This window comes from Falco biarmicus, chromosome 4 (assembly GCF_023638135.1).
Source record: "Falco biarmicus isolate bFalBia1 chromosome 4, bFalBia1.pri, whole genome shotgun sequence".
Classification (NCBI taxonomy): Eukaryota; Metazoa; Chordata; class Aves; order Falconiformes; family Falconidae; genus Falco; species Falco biarmicus.
In genome coordinates, this window is record NC_079291.1 from 82,413,661 (window position 1) to 82,429,083 (window position 15,423).

General features: G+C 43.4%; 1 protein-coding gene across 2 annotated transcripts in view; it reads right to left on the reverse strand.

The window, feature by feature from the left end:
- The window catches only part of MAD1L1 (mitotic arrest deficient 1 like 1), a 380,568-nt gene that overhangs the window by 180,983 nt on the left and 184,162 nt on the right, over window positions 1–15,423 (reverse strand). For both annotated transcript variants that reach the window (XM_056336428.1, XM_056336429.1), the window contains one exon: window positions 11,937–11,993. In XM_056336428.1, the coding sequence (XP_056192403.1) occupies window positions 11,937–11,993 (57 nt within the window). The remainder of the gene's footprint in view (window positions 1–11,936; window positions 11,994–15,423) is intronic.

Genomic DNA, 15,423 nt, shown 5'->3' on the forward strand with positions numbered 1-15,423 from the left:
CCAGTGCCACAGGGGTCCCAAAATTACCATCCTCCTGAACGAGCAGCATCAACTGTGAGCCTGAGCTGCCTGCCCAGCTGCAAACATGTGAAGGAGAAAGCATCATCACATCACGCCCTTCAAACCCCCATCCTCCTCCTGCACAGTCCATCCAACAAGCTCTTACCCAAATACCTGCAACACACCTTTGTCCCAAGACTCAGCCTCCTGCCCCTTCTTAAGTCTCTTCTCACACCCAACGCTGCCAGATGCTGACCCTCCCCACTCACCCACCTCCCTCTGCTCATTTCTGCATCCTGCCCCATCAGAACCACAAAGCCCCACACCCCCAGATGCTCCACACAACAGTAGATTACTGTTGATGAGCAATAATGTTTAACTGGAGGTGCTTAACCTGTATTCAGAGGATCCATTTCTAGCAGTCCTGTCTGGAACGCTTAGGAGAAAAAAAAATATCAGCAAAATATTTATTTTTCTCTCTTGCTTTTCAATCTACAGCAAACAGGGCTGTTACTTGAACAGGGGATAACATGACAGTACTGATAGTGTTACCCTGCAGCAATGCACTACAGACCAAGACTTGGTATCTCAGTTGGAGGTGCAGAATGGGGCACAAAACCCTGCAGCTTTGAACAGCCAAAATACTCCAGCTGACCCATTCAGTGTAGCACTCATGGCCCTTTTTCACCAGTGGTGAAAAAGTATATACACAACCACCACACACCAGCTCTCCTGGAAGGAGCCTGTCCTCTTTTAATGGACAGATGCTCCACTAACGCTAAAGCACGTCTGAAGGCAACTACCCTGGTCACCAGCACCGACCCCATGTCACCAGCAAGTAACGTGCAACACCAGTCATCATGTGGGTACCAACTCAGGATGGTTTTGACAGCCTTCCTGAGCTTTACTCCCCATTTTAAGCTATATTTATTTTTTTCTGGTACTCTGGGATGGGTGCAAGATGCAACAGTTTGGAAGCACGCACTACTGGACATTCTTTACCGTGAGGGTGGTGAGGCACTGGCCCAGGCTGCCCAGAGCAGCTGTGGGTGCCCCATCCCTGGCAGGGCTCAAGGCCAGGCTGGATGGGGCTGGGGGCACCCTGGGCTGGTGGGAGGGGTCCCTGCCCATGGTGGGGGGGTGGAACTCAATGATCTTTAAGGTCCTTTCCAACCAAACCATCCTATGATTCCATGACATTTCAGCAGGATGGAAGCTGGCTCAGAGCTCAAGATTAACAAAACTGGAAAGTTCACGAGGAAGAAGAACAAATACCCTGTGCAAGAGACCTACCGATCAAGGAAACCGAAGACGTTAATTTAAACCCATGAGCTGATTCAAGTATTATTACACATTCAAGTCTTATTCCCAGAGGAAGGAGCAGACAAGGAATCTCTTCCCCTCAGCCTTGCTGCAGCCCTGTCCTGTCCACACTCCCAGGTGCAGCCACGAGACCTCATCACCACTGCGTGACAGCAAAACTCCTTGACAGCTCCATCCATAAACCCCCTCTTTGCTCTAACAGCTCGCTCTGAAGAAGGATCACGTAATTTCCATGTCCATTCAGCTCAAAGCCTCTCTGCTGTTACCAGCCACCCTCCACTACTTTCACCAGCACGTAATTACTGTTTCTTTTAACAGCTATCGAACGCTCCTCCCACCAGGGAGAGCAAACCAGCAGATGTCCACCTGAGAGAAGGAAACTCTGGAGTAATTAGCCTTAAATGGCTGACACGTCCTACCCATTACTGCTGGTTAGCCCAGCAAAACACAGATAACAGGCTCTTTAGGGAACCTGTCAAGATGTGGGACAATGTGCCACAACCCTGTCCAGTGTGACCGCGGCACTGGTGCAATGGAGTTGTCTGTTCTCAAGAGGAGCATCACACAGGTCACTTCTTTCATGCAGAAGCAGGCATTTTTGCTAGACAAGTCTTCTAGCAGCTGTAATTCACAGGCAAAGCAACAAATATCTGCAATGTCATACCTCCTCTGTACAAAGTCTGAATACAGTTTGTTTCCTGAAAATATACCCTCAAGGAGTTTGTGGAGCATTCAGTCAACAATTCTCATTAAATGGTAGCTTGTAATGCCACCTCTCACCCCCCCCCTCAGGTTTCTTGCTGAAAAACCATCACATAATAAACAGTCAAGAGAAGAATCTATGCTTTTTACATACCACCTAGGAAGGTCAAAGGCGAAAGAGGAATCCAACATCCATTTATGTTCCTTCGTCTCCTAACATAAATAGTGGAATCAATCTCTGCTTAATACTGTAGAAGAGCAAAGGAGCCTTCACTGAGTGCTAGACTTGAAAATTGAACTTAATCCTCCTGCTCCAACTCACATGGAACAACCCACAGACTGCACTTCAACATGCTTTTAAGAACAGCTCTCTCGCTCCCACTGCATCTCCAGCCCAATTTTGCAGTTCACTACAGTGGGAGCACTGCTTTCTGGTGTGTCTCAGCAGACAGAGGGAGGGTGAGCAGGGGCCAGCAGAGCTTCATGCTCTGAACTCCCAGAGATGGGAAATATGAGGATGGGGAAGGGATCCAGCTATGGGAAAGTAGCAGCTCTCTCGACACAGCCTCCCAGCTGCCTTCAAGGGGCAGATGCTTGAAGGAGTCTTGTTCCCCAAACTCTTCCCTAAAGAACAGGCTAAAAGAAGCAGATTTAAGGTTTTCTGGCTAAATGACCCATCCTAAGGCCTTCCTGCAATAACAAGCAGTGGACTTTTAATGCATAAAAAGTGGGAAATCTCCTCCTCATGCCAAACAGCAAAGGTTACAGGGCTCTGCCAATGCCGCTCTGCCCGAAGCCTCTCAGGATTACGCCTGCAGTCCCTTTCAGTTCCCAGCAAGCAATCACAGAACAAAAAGCAAAAAAAAAAAAAAAAAAAACCAAAAAAACCACCAAACAATTCCCTCTCAAATACCGTATGTTCCATTCTGGTGCCAAAACAGAAGCCTGGCATTTTAACCTTTGGTGAACATGTTCTTGCTGCCACCAACAATAAACTTCAAGGTCCAGCTCGGAGGGGAGGGAAGGTGTAATAGATGCATACTGGGTGACATTAGCACTGAAAAGAGCAGCAACAGGACAGGGCCTGGCAGGAGCTTGATTTTATACACCCAGTCTTTAGAGGTTAATGAAATATTCATAAATAAGTTAAAATTCTCCTGACAAGCTAGATCCTGTAATACAACAAAGAGTTGTCAGCCTCAATTAAGCAATTCTAAAGAGGCAGGGCACTGCCATTGATTATTTACCAAGAGGTCATAGGAAAAATTCTGCTCTATGATCTTCTTGTCTCTGTGGATAAATTAGGTTTTACAGGTCCTGCTGGAGGACTCTGCTACCCTGACACATCAGCTCAGAGAGACCCTGGCCTGCCACCACTACCACCTACCCCCAGCACCTATCAGCTAAAGGCAAAAAACACTGGGAACAAGCTCTTCTAAGGGTGCTGAGACACGAACAGATAGAAAGCAAAACAAATAACATAGCAAGCTGATTAGGCCGTCAGCACAAGGACTAGGATAGTCTTGAAAATTCATTTTTTTTTAAGCTTTATCTCACTTTCTGTACACACAAAGCCAGCCCTGGGCAAGAAGTATCCAGCAACCTTTGATCTGCAGGCACGTCCACTGAACAGGCCCTCAATGCCCCCCCTCAGATCCCATAGCTAGAGATCTTCACATCCTCCCCCATGCTCAGGATAAACTGTGCCTACAGAATTACCATTCTCAGATCAGATCTCTCCGGATGATTCCCTTCTGATACAGGTACAACTTCCCAGGACTGTGAAAGCAGGAGAAAACTGGTCTCCGTCTTTGTCACAAGCAAGTTGGAAACTAATGATTTCTTTGTCCCATCCTAACATGACTGTTCAACAGATCAAGTCTTCCTTTTCCTCTTCTGGACATGCACTGGAAGCACATTTTCCTTCTACAGCTTCTCCAAGATGCCTTTTTGGCAAGACAGACAAAAGGAGCAGAAATTCCTGAACCCTAGAGGTATCCTGGACCTCCTGCCTGATTTTCCCCTGCCTCTCAAAGTGCTCAACATAAGTCCCTGCACCCTCCAGGAAATTTTAGCTCAACCAAATCAAACCACGTGAGTCTGAGGTAGCCCATAAACCTCCTACAGACTATGTAAAGATAAATGAAGTCTGGAAAAGCACAATATTTGCATGCATATTATGTCTTTTGTATCTCAAGGCTGTGCCTACTATAATAAGGCCTCTGATAATATCCCTATCCCATTCATTTTATTCAACCAAGTAACTCAGTGTAACTCAGATTTTACAGTGACAACAGCAACACTGGCAACAGGACCACTCTAACTGCAGCACAGCAGCGTCCTCCACAGGAAAATGATCCACCTTTCCCCTCTGCTCAACAAGTGATGAGAAAAAAGCCCTGCCCTGCTCTCCCTCCACAGTCCTTGTTCCAGTTACAATCCTGCAATGCAAAGGTGAGAGCACATTATCAACTCTCAGCCTATTTCCAGGTTGAAAAGTGGAGCAGTAGCCATCATCCTTTTTACCAAAAAGCACCCCATTGCATTTGTCAATACAGCTCGGGTTTTACGGGTACACCTGTAGCGTGGAGACCTCCCCAAATGACGGGTTGAGAATCAGATCATTGTCCGTGCATCTCACCTGAGCCAGAATTGCCGTTCAGGTTTGGATCAGACTGTTACCCTGAAATCCAGCAGTACCTGTCCCACTGGGAGCCCAAAGGGAGGAGCTGCAGTAAGGCAGCTCTCCACTTTAGCCAGCTATGTTTCCTCCTTCTGAAAATCCTAACCCCATGTCAGCTGTTACTGCCTTCGGTGAGAAAAACGAAAACAGTCCTGTTGAAACCAAATGGTGCTGCTGAGTTCCATAAAACTTTCACGTTAATGGATCCAACAGCAGGTTCATTTGTGTAATGGGACTTTTAAACAGACCGTTTATTTCGTTTTAATTTGAAGGGAATGTACTATTTGATCCCATGTGCCTGGCTAGACTTTTGAAACAGAGATAAACCACAAGAACTGACTCACTAAGTCTTTTCTTCTAACCTAATTAAAATAGCATTGAGATATTAACATGCAAAAGTGTAATGTACTGATCACCTCTCCAGTCTACAGGCAGTTTTTCAGCACTCATCTACCAAAATCCCAAAGCTTCCATCGCTCTCTGCTTTGCCCACAGTCACATGCAATAGATGCTTCTGATGCTGCCAGTTTTGTGTGTTGAACGTGAATTTTCCAAGCAGAAACATGCAACAGATGCAACAAAACCAACTGAAACCATTCATCATTCCCTAGGCTAAGAGAGGAGGGGGGTGGGGGGTGGGGTGGGAAGAAAAATAAAAATCTTCTCTCTGTGCCTCAGAGCTTACTATATTCTTAACACTGTGAGGATCTGCAAGGATTAATTTTAAAGTACTTGTTTACAACAAGCACTGAAGTAGAGCTCTCAGCTAGGAAACGGAGAAGAATAACTGAGTAGTCCCATGCCTCTGTTCTAGGGTTTACTTCACCTGGAGAACCAAAGCTCTACAGTAAAAACACAGTGAGAAAAGTTGAAAAAAGGCATCGATGACTCCTGCTCACTTAACCCTCCTCCTTTCAACAAAATCACATTTCTAAATTCACAGGACCACATGATAAAAGTGAAGAATAATACAAACACTGTGAAGTATATACAAAACAAACAAGCAACAAAGGGCTCTGCTGAAGTAAAGCTACCCAATAGAGAAAAAGACATCTCAGACACTGATCATGAAAACTTATTTAAACCAAACAAAATTCACTGAAGATCTTGGGTCAAAAAGAATAAATGCACAAACACAATTACTGGTAGCACAAAGCAGGGAGGCTTTATCACAGAGGAGCATAAATAAATCAGAAAAAAGAAGCTAGGTGAAAACTGACGGAACAGCAACAGAATTGAAATATAATTGCACAAGTCCCACAACAGCTAGAACCTCTCCTACAAATTGAGTCTTCATCAGTCAGAAACCAGAGAGGAGGACAAAGAGCTGGGGAGATTAATCGATCACAGGATGAACACCAGTGCCATGCGGCAGTGAAAATGGGTAATGCGACTCTGCAAGGGAGAGCTGAGCTATACCCAGGACAGAGGTACCTGCCTGCACTAGAAGCTCCTGCAGAAGACACTTCGGTACAAGCTACTGCTGGGACATCACCCGGAATGACATGACCACTCTGGTTACTCATCTTCAAAGGAGATACAAAAACGGGAAGAGATTTAAAGAAAGCTGCAGGATTCATGAGGAGCCCAAAGAGCCTGTTTTAAGAGAAGACTGCAAGAGCTTGATTTGTTTAACCTAAACAAATGAAATGCTGGGAGAGAACAATTGTTCTCTATTAGTATGTCACAGCATAAATACGAGGGAGGAAGAATATTCACTGTAGTTTAAGGAGAACGTTAGCACAAGAAAAAAAAAAAAGGATATTAACTGCACATGTATTTTCCATTGGAACTGGGAAGATTTCAGCTGTCAGAGCAAACTTTCTATGACAGTAATGGCACAAACATCCAAAGCAGTTTCAAGACAAAATTGATAAATTTATGAACTGAGGTATATGCTGCAATTGTAGCAGTTACCAAAGGACAGAACTTCATGATCTAAAAGTCCTCTTCCAGTCTTCTGTTACCATATCATTTCATTCTGCATCAGCTTCTTTTACTGTCCCTTCATAACCAGATTCATGTTTTTCAATCTGATTTGAGAACTGGATATTTCCCTAAAATTGCCTTACTAAAACTATTGCTGTGTTCATGCTGCTGCTCAGCTGAGTGCCTCGCTACTCATCTGTCTTGGGTTTGCTAGTCTCACATAAGGTGTTAGGATAAAATCTGTCAGATGATAAGTAGATCTGCTGTCGCCTTGCTAAATCAATTCAGAAATGATGAAATACATTTTTGATAGATGGCGATTTCCTGTACTGGTCCGTTCGTCTCCTTTCCCCGCCCAGCCTGTTGGTTCCATGCATGTTCCAGCAAAGCCTCATCTTTATTTATTACTACTGTGGCTCAGTACTCTAATCCCACATTTAATTGCCATCCCATTATAGATAATACAGAGAATTTACATTTCCACTAATGAAATCTACTTTTGTTCTTATGCCTGGTCCATTGTATTCTTTGCTTTATGTTTAATAACTCTTAAACAAGAATTAAATGTGTAATATTGGCAAGTTATCCAGGGTAGGTCTTTCTATACTAAAGTTCATTTCCTTCATATTCTCATTTTCACTTCTTCTATAGTATCACTGTTATCGCCTGTAAAGTAAAATATAACAGAATTTTAATCCTTGCCAGATATTTCTTTTAAGTATCAAAAGTCACAGTTCTTAAAAGTTTGGAGGTCTGATGCAATCACTAGAAAGTAAAAGTCTTTCAGTAATAATGCAAAAGGTTTATGAATGGTGTGGGTCTCTTGTTGTTTATGTATTGATGCCTGTTGCAGTTTTCCCAAACTCTTCGCAGTTTTTTTCGTGTTGTTTTCCAGTTAACAGCTAGTTCCCAGCTACAACATGCTCAGTGTTCTCTGAGTTTCTTTCATGTATTCTCCTTTCTGTCTTCATTATTTCTCCCGAAAAACCATCAGTTTACACAGTCACTGATATTCAAGTTAATCTTAAACATTATGATTTCATCAGACTGAACACATGATTTGGCTCCTCAACTATTCCTGACCTGCTGCCCTTAAATACAGGTCTCCTATTCTTTGCAAAGGGTTAATCAACACTTACTCAAGGCAAGGTGCCTTCATTACTTTCATTTTAAGGTGTCTTTATTTGTCCAGTAAGGACACTCAATTTATGCCATTCATTTTGTGACGGTCACATTCTTGGACTTCAAATCTTCTTTACCTCCCACCCTGCTAAGCAATTCTTCTGATTCTTACATCCATCCTTTTTAATCTGCTGGAGGGTGAAATATAATTTGTTCCAATGAGCAGTCTATAGATTTCAGAGCCCACATGGGCCAAGCTGTCTTTTGAAGATGAAAGCCAAAAGATACCCAGAGCACCTCAGGGCAGTGAAAATACAGGTGATGCTTTTTTAATACCAAGCTCACTTCCCTTGGGGATTAATGATGGTGAAAAAAAAAATAATCTTGACATGACTGCCCTGTGCTACAGAACCAGACTGAAAGAAAGTGTAAGATCAGGGATCACAGCTGTTGCTTGGATGGCAAGCTTGAGCTGAACAATTTCCTCGGGTCTATAAAAGGATATGAAAAAGGCAAATGAAAATTAGAAAAACTAACACATTTTCTGTTTCCTTCCCTCAGGGAGTGAAAGAAAAATAATATAACAAACAAGAAAGCATTTTCCACAAATAATAGTTCAGTGTGAGTGAAACTAGCTTTCAGCTCTATGCCAGTAGATCATTAAACTAACATACCACAAGTAGTAAGATCCTGGGAAACACGAAACGGGGAGCCGTATGTGTGAACTCTATGAGCAATCTCCTGGCACATCGTGGAGATAAAGATACTGGAGCGCTAGCCTCAGAAAAGAAAACATCCGGTGCTGATAAAGTTGTCAGAAAAATGCACATACATACACAAAAATTGCAGGAAAATAGTGTGCTTAGGCACCAACCAAAATTCACAACAAAAACATTCTTTCAGCTAATAAAAGAAACACAAAACCCACAGATCTGTGGGACAACTAAGTTACCTGAGCCCTATCAGACTGGTGACCCTGTTACGTACCACCTCTCACAAGAGCGGGCAAGCACTGCTCCCTTACAATAGGAACACACTCAAACTGTGAATAAAGATAAATAAATAAGTGAAGGGTTAGGGGGAGAGAAAAATCAAAGTTTCATTATTAATTATGCAGCACAATGATAAGGGTAATTTTTCTTAAATCAGAAAATAAATTCTAGGTTCAAGTTCCCTGAAGGATATAAAATATTAGAGGATTTTTTATGGTTGTAATCACAAACTCATTTCTCCAGCTACTACTGGCCGTGTCTAATTAGGGCAAAGTACGTTAATGATACAGTGGCACAGCCCAGAGACGTCTTCAGTCGCAATATTAATTGCATTTAGGGAAAGAAGCATGAATTGTGCTTATACAAGCTAATTAGTATGGGTTTGCTAATTAATACTGGAAAGTTAAACTGCCTTTGTCTTGTCAACTGCAATTAGCTGAAGATGTTTAAATTTCTTTTCTTTCTTTTTTTTTTCTTTTTTTTCTTTTTTTTATTCTTCCAGTAGTAAACTCACTTTTAGCTGACAAGCAAGGAAAGCATGCACTGGAGTATTCGACTGTAGTTAGGGCAGCAAGTCCATCCCACCCTCCACCAGCAAGACCTTGTGTCCTGCGCTGGTGTCCCCTAGAGCACAAACCACCCTTTGTCTCTTCTTGTCCCTGTTGACACAACTCCCTGAGCTAGGGTCCTCCCCTGCCAAGGACACAGAACATGCAGATGCTGTCTTACTGAGGCCACGATCCTACCTCATTTATCCGACAAGCATTTTACTTTTAAATATTGCTATGTAACGAATGAATTATTTACCAGGGCATCCAAGATGCTCCCCATTGCAGACAAGGAAGCCCATCAAACTCATCAGTGAGATCCAATCAGCTAGTCCACCAGCCCCAGTGCACATGGCTTCATTTCCAGTGCTGAGGGTGGCAAAGCCATTAGGACTCTTCAGGGTGGTGATAGAGATGTCACTCCACAGAGGTTTATCCCAGAAGCAGCCCAATGATCCATCAGACTGTACGATAGCACCTGACAGGTGTTTATTCCATTTCACTTAGGGCCATAAGCTTGTTTGCAGAATGGCTGACGAAAAGCAATATCCACATCTGTCAGCACCCAGAGCAGGATGAGCCCTTCGGCCTCCCCCCAGCTGCAGAGGCTTAACATCAATCTAACAAGCAGTGGATCACGTGAGAAAAACGGGGAGAGGGATGAAAAGGAAGGCGAGATGCCAGGAATCCAAATCAGGCAAAACAGTTGCTGCAGCGTCAGCTTTAAAGGAGTCTGAAAATAAGGCCATCCAGGTGAGACACTGATCTGGAAAGGGTAAAAAAAACCCAACAAAACAAAACCACATAAAGAAAATTTTGTTGGATGGCAGGGAGGAGAGTGGGGCTGACAGTATAACCGCTGGAGCCCTTGGACAGCCCTTTGGAACAGCCACATCCCAAGTGAACAGACCTCTGCCACCACCAACACTGTGGAAGACGAGAAGTGACACATCTTTCCCTACCAGGGAGATTTCGCCTGGGGATGCAGGAGAACCATCTATCACCAGTGAAAAGAAGGACCTATACTGTCAGGTTTCCCCTCAAAAGGGAAAAAGAGGAAAAACAATCTCTCTTCCTCTGTATGAAGCAATTTTCCTGTATTTACCCAACAAAATTCAAAATGCTGAATAAAGCCCACATCTCACAACTGGAATCCAATCGTCTAAAGCATGACAGAATACAGCCTGCTCATCTGAGGTTGATGTGAGCTTTACTGGAAGATCACAAGACTTGCAGATTTCCACCGAGTAACCCTTGGGAATAGGCACTGAACACTAACTGCTGCTTTATCCTCTGCTGATGGATGATGCACACCACCAATTAATGCTTTAACACTGGAAGTTCCAGTTTCTCCAGCTCTCTGCTAGCCTGTTAAATATGACAAACTTTTGAAGGCAAACAAATAACTGAAAATCCAGGCTTAATGAGCCAAAAAGAAAAACTTTGAAATGTTTAAAAAAACTACACATCAAAATATTTAAAGCATAGCAGCAAATTCTTCCTCTGGTAAGTCCACTGAGCACAATGCAAAATTGATTGTATAGAATTTAAAACTATTAACAAAGCAGCATGTAATGAGATCAGATGGTAAATAGGATTAATTCAGTTTTCTCTGGAACTACCAGTTTTGACCTGTGTCACCACAGAAAGCAGCTGAGCATACAGAGATGTTTGTCCACAATGTAAGATAACCCCAGAACCAGAATCAATTAACACTCTCATTATGAAAAATCTGATGGTGGAACAGCAAGGAGCACAAATTAAAAAAAAATACTAGCAGATGTACGGCAACCTATTACTAATACAGGAGGGGCACACCAGTTCTGCCCTCCAGTGCCCTAGTAGAGTTAAGCAGAAGTCTAAAAAGACTAGTGTTGGCACTGTGGTTTATAATTTAGATTTTAGAACAGATGTCTGTTTAGCATCTACTTACTAGCCAGTGATACATGCCTATTTTTTCATTAGTAATAAAATTAATCCAGTATAAAACACATCTACAGAATGAGTGTCTACATCCTGGATACTGCTCAGGTTTTTCTTGTGACTAGAAAAAGTTGCAGGAATGCCACAACTTGCCCATGAGCAAACACACTGGTTCACAAAACAGTTTAATGATGACACCTCATTTATCCCCGAGTATGAAGAACCGCATACATTAGCCATGAAACTGCACATAAACCTCCCTACTGCCTGGTTTTGTAGCCTCTATTAATTTTGGTCCTTGAGTGACCTGTCAATAAAATAGACAAACCCAGCGGAAACTTAACAGATTATATAAAAATAGTTTGTGATAATTCTGTCATATCTCATCTGCTTGTCCTTCGCACACTTGAGACGGAATCAAAGGCCCCCCAAAGAAAGGAGTTAATTCAGTATGAAATTAAACGCTTGCTTCTGATCTAGAGCTCCTACCAAAGAGAAAGGCAAATGCCAAAAAAAAGGAAGAAAGCCCACGAGATCTCATCCAACACTTGTTCCAGGTGCGTATGGAGTCAGAGTGCCAAGACTAGCAGTAGCAATACAAACTTTTACAGTGCTCATTTTTTATTCATTTTGGAATATTTGGAACTGATCCGCTGTTTAAATGAACTGAACTTTGTATACTTTACTGCTCTGTAAAAAAAAATTAACACTTACCATCTCTGCTCTTTGCTTATGATTTCCCACTTCTTCCAGAACTTGAGACAGCTGAGCCTGCAAGACAAAAAAAAAAAAAAAAAAGACCATGAAGTCTAGGATGTATTTTTGGAAGTTCAGTAAGACTGCACTTCCTCCCCTCCAACCAAAAAAGCCAAGAGCACCATGATTTTCACAAATTTGAAAAGGAATTGTAAGTGTTGGGTCTTGTTCTGTCCTATCAGCATCCCATGCCATGAGACAATCCTGTCCCAAACAGCCTGAAGCCAACATACACAAGAAAGAACAGGTTTATTGCAAAGAAGAATTCCACTGGATCAGCTATCCCACATTTTGGTCCCGTGGTCCAGAGAAGTGTGCCTCTTCTCCATTTCTTTGGAAGTTGCAGAAAGAGCAGTCTAAAGCCCACCCAATTTTTCCAAGCTTAACTTTAGAGAAGGAAGAGGCTTGCTCCGCTCCTGAAAGGTGTGTGTGTTTCAAGGTAACTTCACAGAAAATATCCTCTTGAAGTTCTGGGGTACAGGGTTTGGTTTGGAAGCCTTCAAAATTGTTGTGGTAAAATACCAAGAAAATCTCTGCAACACAACCCTACTGAATTCCTGTGAGAAAAGAACCCAATCCAAAGCTTTTTCTTTTTTAAGAGGAAATTTGAAATTTAAAGAATCTTAAACTAGAACAGAAATATCTTATGTTATCCCTGTATAATGTGGGGAGAAATGGCAACTTGACTCAGAGGAGGATCATTTAGAGTTTTGTTTATGAAAAAGGATTTTAAATGAAATGGGTATTTTGGTAACGGCTAAGAGAAGCCACATAGACTACTTGAGCACATCTTCCCACATCTTTTCTTTCACAACACTTTGCAAGCCTGCAATCAGCCTTTCTCTGGTTAGTGGAAAGCCTAAGAAATAGCCACAACTGATGACAGAGAAGCTAATTTTAAAAATGTATCTAAACAAGACAAGAACCCAAAAAACTTTCCTGCAAACTAATTCACGTAAATTCAAGCAGATATTAAAACCCTCCTGAGTCCCTCTAACAATCTCTCGCCACACTTGAAATGGCTCTTTTGAGTACTACATCCAAACCAGAGACAAATAGCAAGTAGTTTATTACAATGAAAAGGAAAAATTGAGCTTTGAAGGCTAACTGCACTGAAATGCAAGCAAACAAAAAATAAAATTACAGTCTTAGGGATCAGCACAGCAGAAGTTCAATTTTGCAAACAAACAACCAAACAGTTCAAGACTTCCCCAGCCTCAGAGCTCAGCGGAAACTGAAAAAGTTACAGATTCTTGCTGTGCAGGGCCTGGGATGATGTGACATTATTTAAGGAACAGACACTCAAATAAGATGAAAAGGGTTTTAATACAAGCCTGGGACCTGGCACAGGGCAATGAAACACACTCATTAAACACTGCGGGAGATGCCAGTCCCAACCAAACACGGACCGCATGTACAAGCAAGTGAGAAGAAAAAACAAAATTATCATCAAGTTTGATGCTGAAACATCAGGAAACTATAAATTTGCAGACACCTGGGAAAGACTTTTTTTTTCCCCACTACTATTGAATCAGGTAGAATTATACCAGCAGGCTAGAGCCAGGAGAGTCACATGGAGAAGAACAAGAAAACATGCCCTCAGAGATGTTATTTATGAGAGATGCTAGCACAGCCTTTGCAAAACACCCCAAGACTGAACAGTGTTGATCAAAAACAACCCCAACTTTTCTGTATATCAATTAACCTTATCTATATGAAAGTGACCTTTAGATGGGAACTACTGGCCTACTCTAAACTAGATGTAAAGAGCCATTAAGAACTATATATTCGCTTACGATTAATTTGAGGGTCACGCCTCTTCCCTTTAAGTCTCCTGTTAGTAAATACTTCTACAGAATCATGGAGTAATTCCGAGTGGAAGAGGCCAGTTCAATCCCCTGCCCAGAGCAGGGGCAGCTACATGAGAATTCTCAGGGCTCTGGATCAGCTGGGTTCTGAGTATCTCCAAGGAGGTGAACTTCAAAACCTCTCTAAGCAACCTGGGTATTTAGGGCTTGCATGGCAAGGTTTTGGTAGCAGGGAGGCTACAGGGGTGGCTTCTGTGAGAAGCTGCTAGAAGCTTCCTCCATGTCCGATGGAGCCAAGGCCAGCCAGCTCCAAGATGGACTCACCACTGGCCAAGGCTGAGCCCCATCAGCAATGGTGGCAGCACCTCTGGGACAACAGATCTAAGGAGGAGGAAGAAAACCGGGCAGCAACAGACCAGGGATTCCCTGGCAGCCCGAGGGAAGCCCATGGAGAGGCAGGCTGTGCCCCCAGCCCGTGGAGGTTAACGGGGGGTGGGTGGGGGGGTGGGCAGATCCCCACCTGCAGCCCATGGAGGACCCCATGCCGGAGCAGGTGGGCGCCCGAAGGAGGCTGTGACCCCATGGGAAGCCCACGCTGGAACAGCTCCTGGCAGGACCCGTGGGCTCATGGAGAGAGGCCCAGGCTGGAGCAGGTTTGCTGGCCGGGCTTGTGACCCCGCGGGGGCCCAGGCTGGAGCAGCCTGTTCCTGAAGGGCTGCACCCCACGGATGGGACCCAGGCTGGGGCAGGGGAAGGGTGTGAGGACCCTCCCCCTGAGGAGGAAGGAGCAGCAGAGACAAGGAGTGATGAGCTGACTGCAACCCCCATTCCCCGTTCCCCTGCGCCACTGGCAGGGAGCAGGGAGAGAAAACAGGGTGAAGCTGAGCCTGGGAAGAAGGGAGGGATGGGAGGAAGGTGCTTTAATATTTGGTTTTATTTCTCATAATCCTACTCTGATTTAATTGACAATAAATTAAACTAATTTCCCCAAATTGCATCTATTTTGCCGGTGACAGTAACTGGTGAGTGATCTCTCCCTGTCCTTATCTTGACCCATGAGCCTTTCATTGTATTTTCTGTCCCCTGTCCAGCTGAGGAGGGGAGTGACACAGCAGCTGTGGTGGGCACCTGCCATCCAACCAGCGTCAACCCACCACACTGTGCCAAGCTTTAGTCACCTTGACAGTGGAAATATTTTTCTTTATAATATTAAGGCAACAGTACACTATAGGAACCTGTTTAAGGAAATGGGTATAAGAGCATTTTAAAGTACAAGAGCTTGATAAAATTCAGAAAAAAAAAGCATAGAAAAGACTGACACATTTTACTTCAGGAGGATGCTGCAGAAAATTTTAGACAAGAGAGGAATAATACAAAGGGATGGGAGAAATCGGAAATACAGGCAGGAAATATTCCATAATTTACCTTATATAGAATATGGCTTGGGGAAAATAACGAAGTACAAACCTCTCAAGCTGCTATCCCACAGCAACCTAGAGGCAAACCTGGACAGCAAGTCTGAAACAGCAGCACGGTAACAGCAGATCAAGATGATTTGGAAAAGCCACCGGATAAGAAAGTAGGTTTTCTTCATTGCATTTATTTCTAGGCAGCTCATCTCAAAGGGAAAGAGTAGC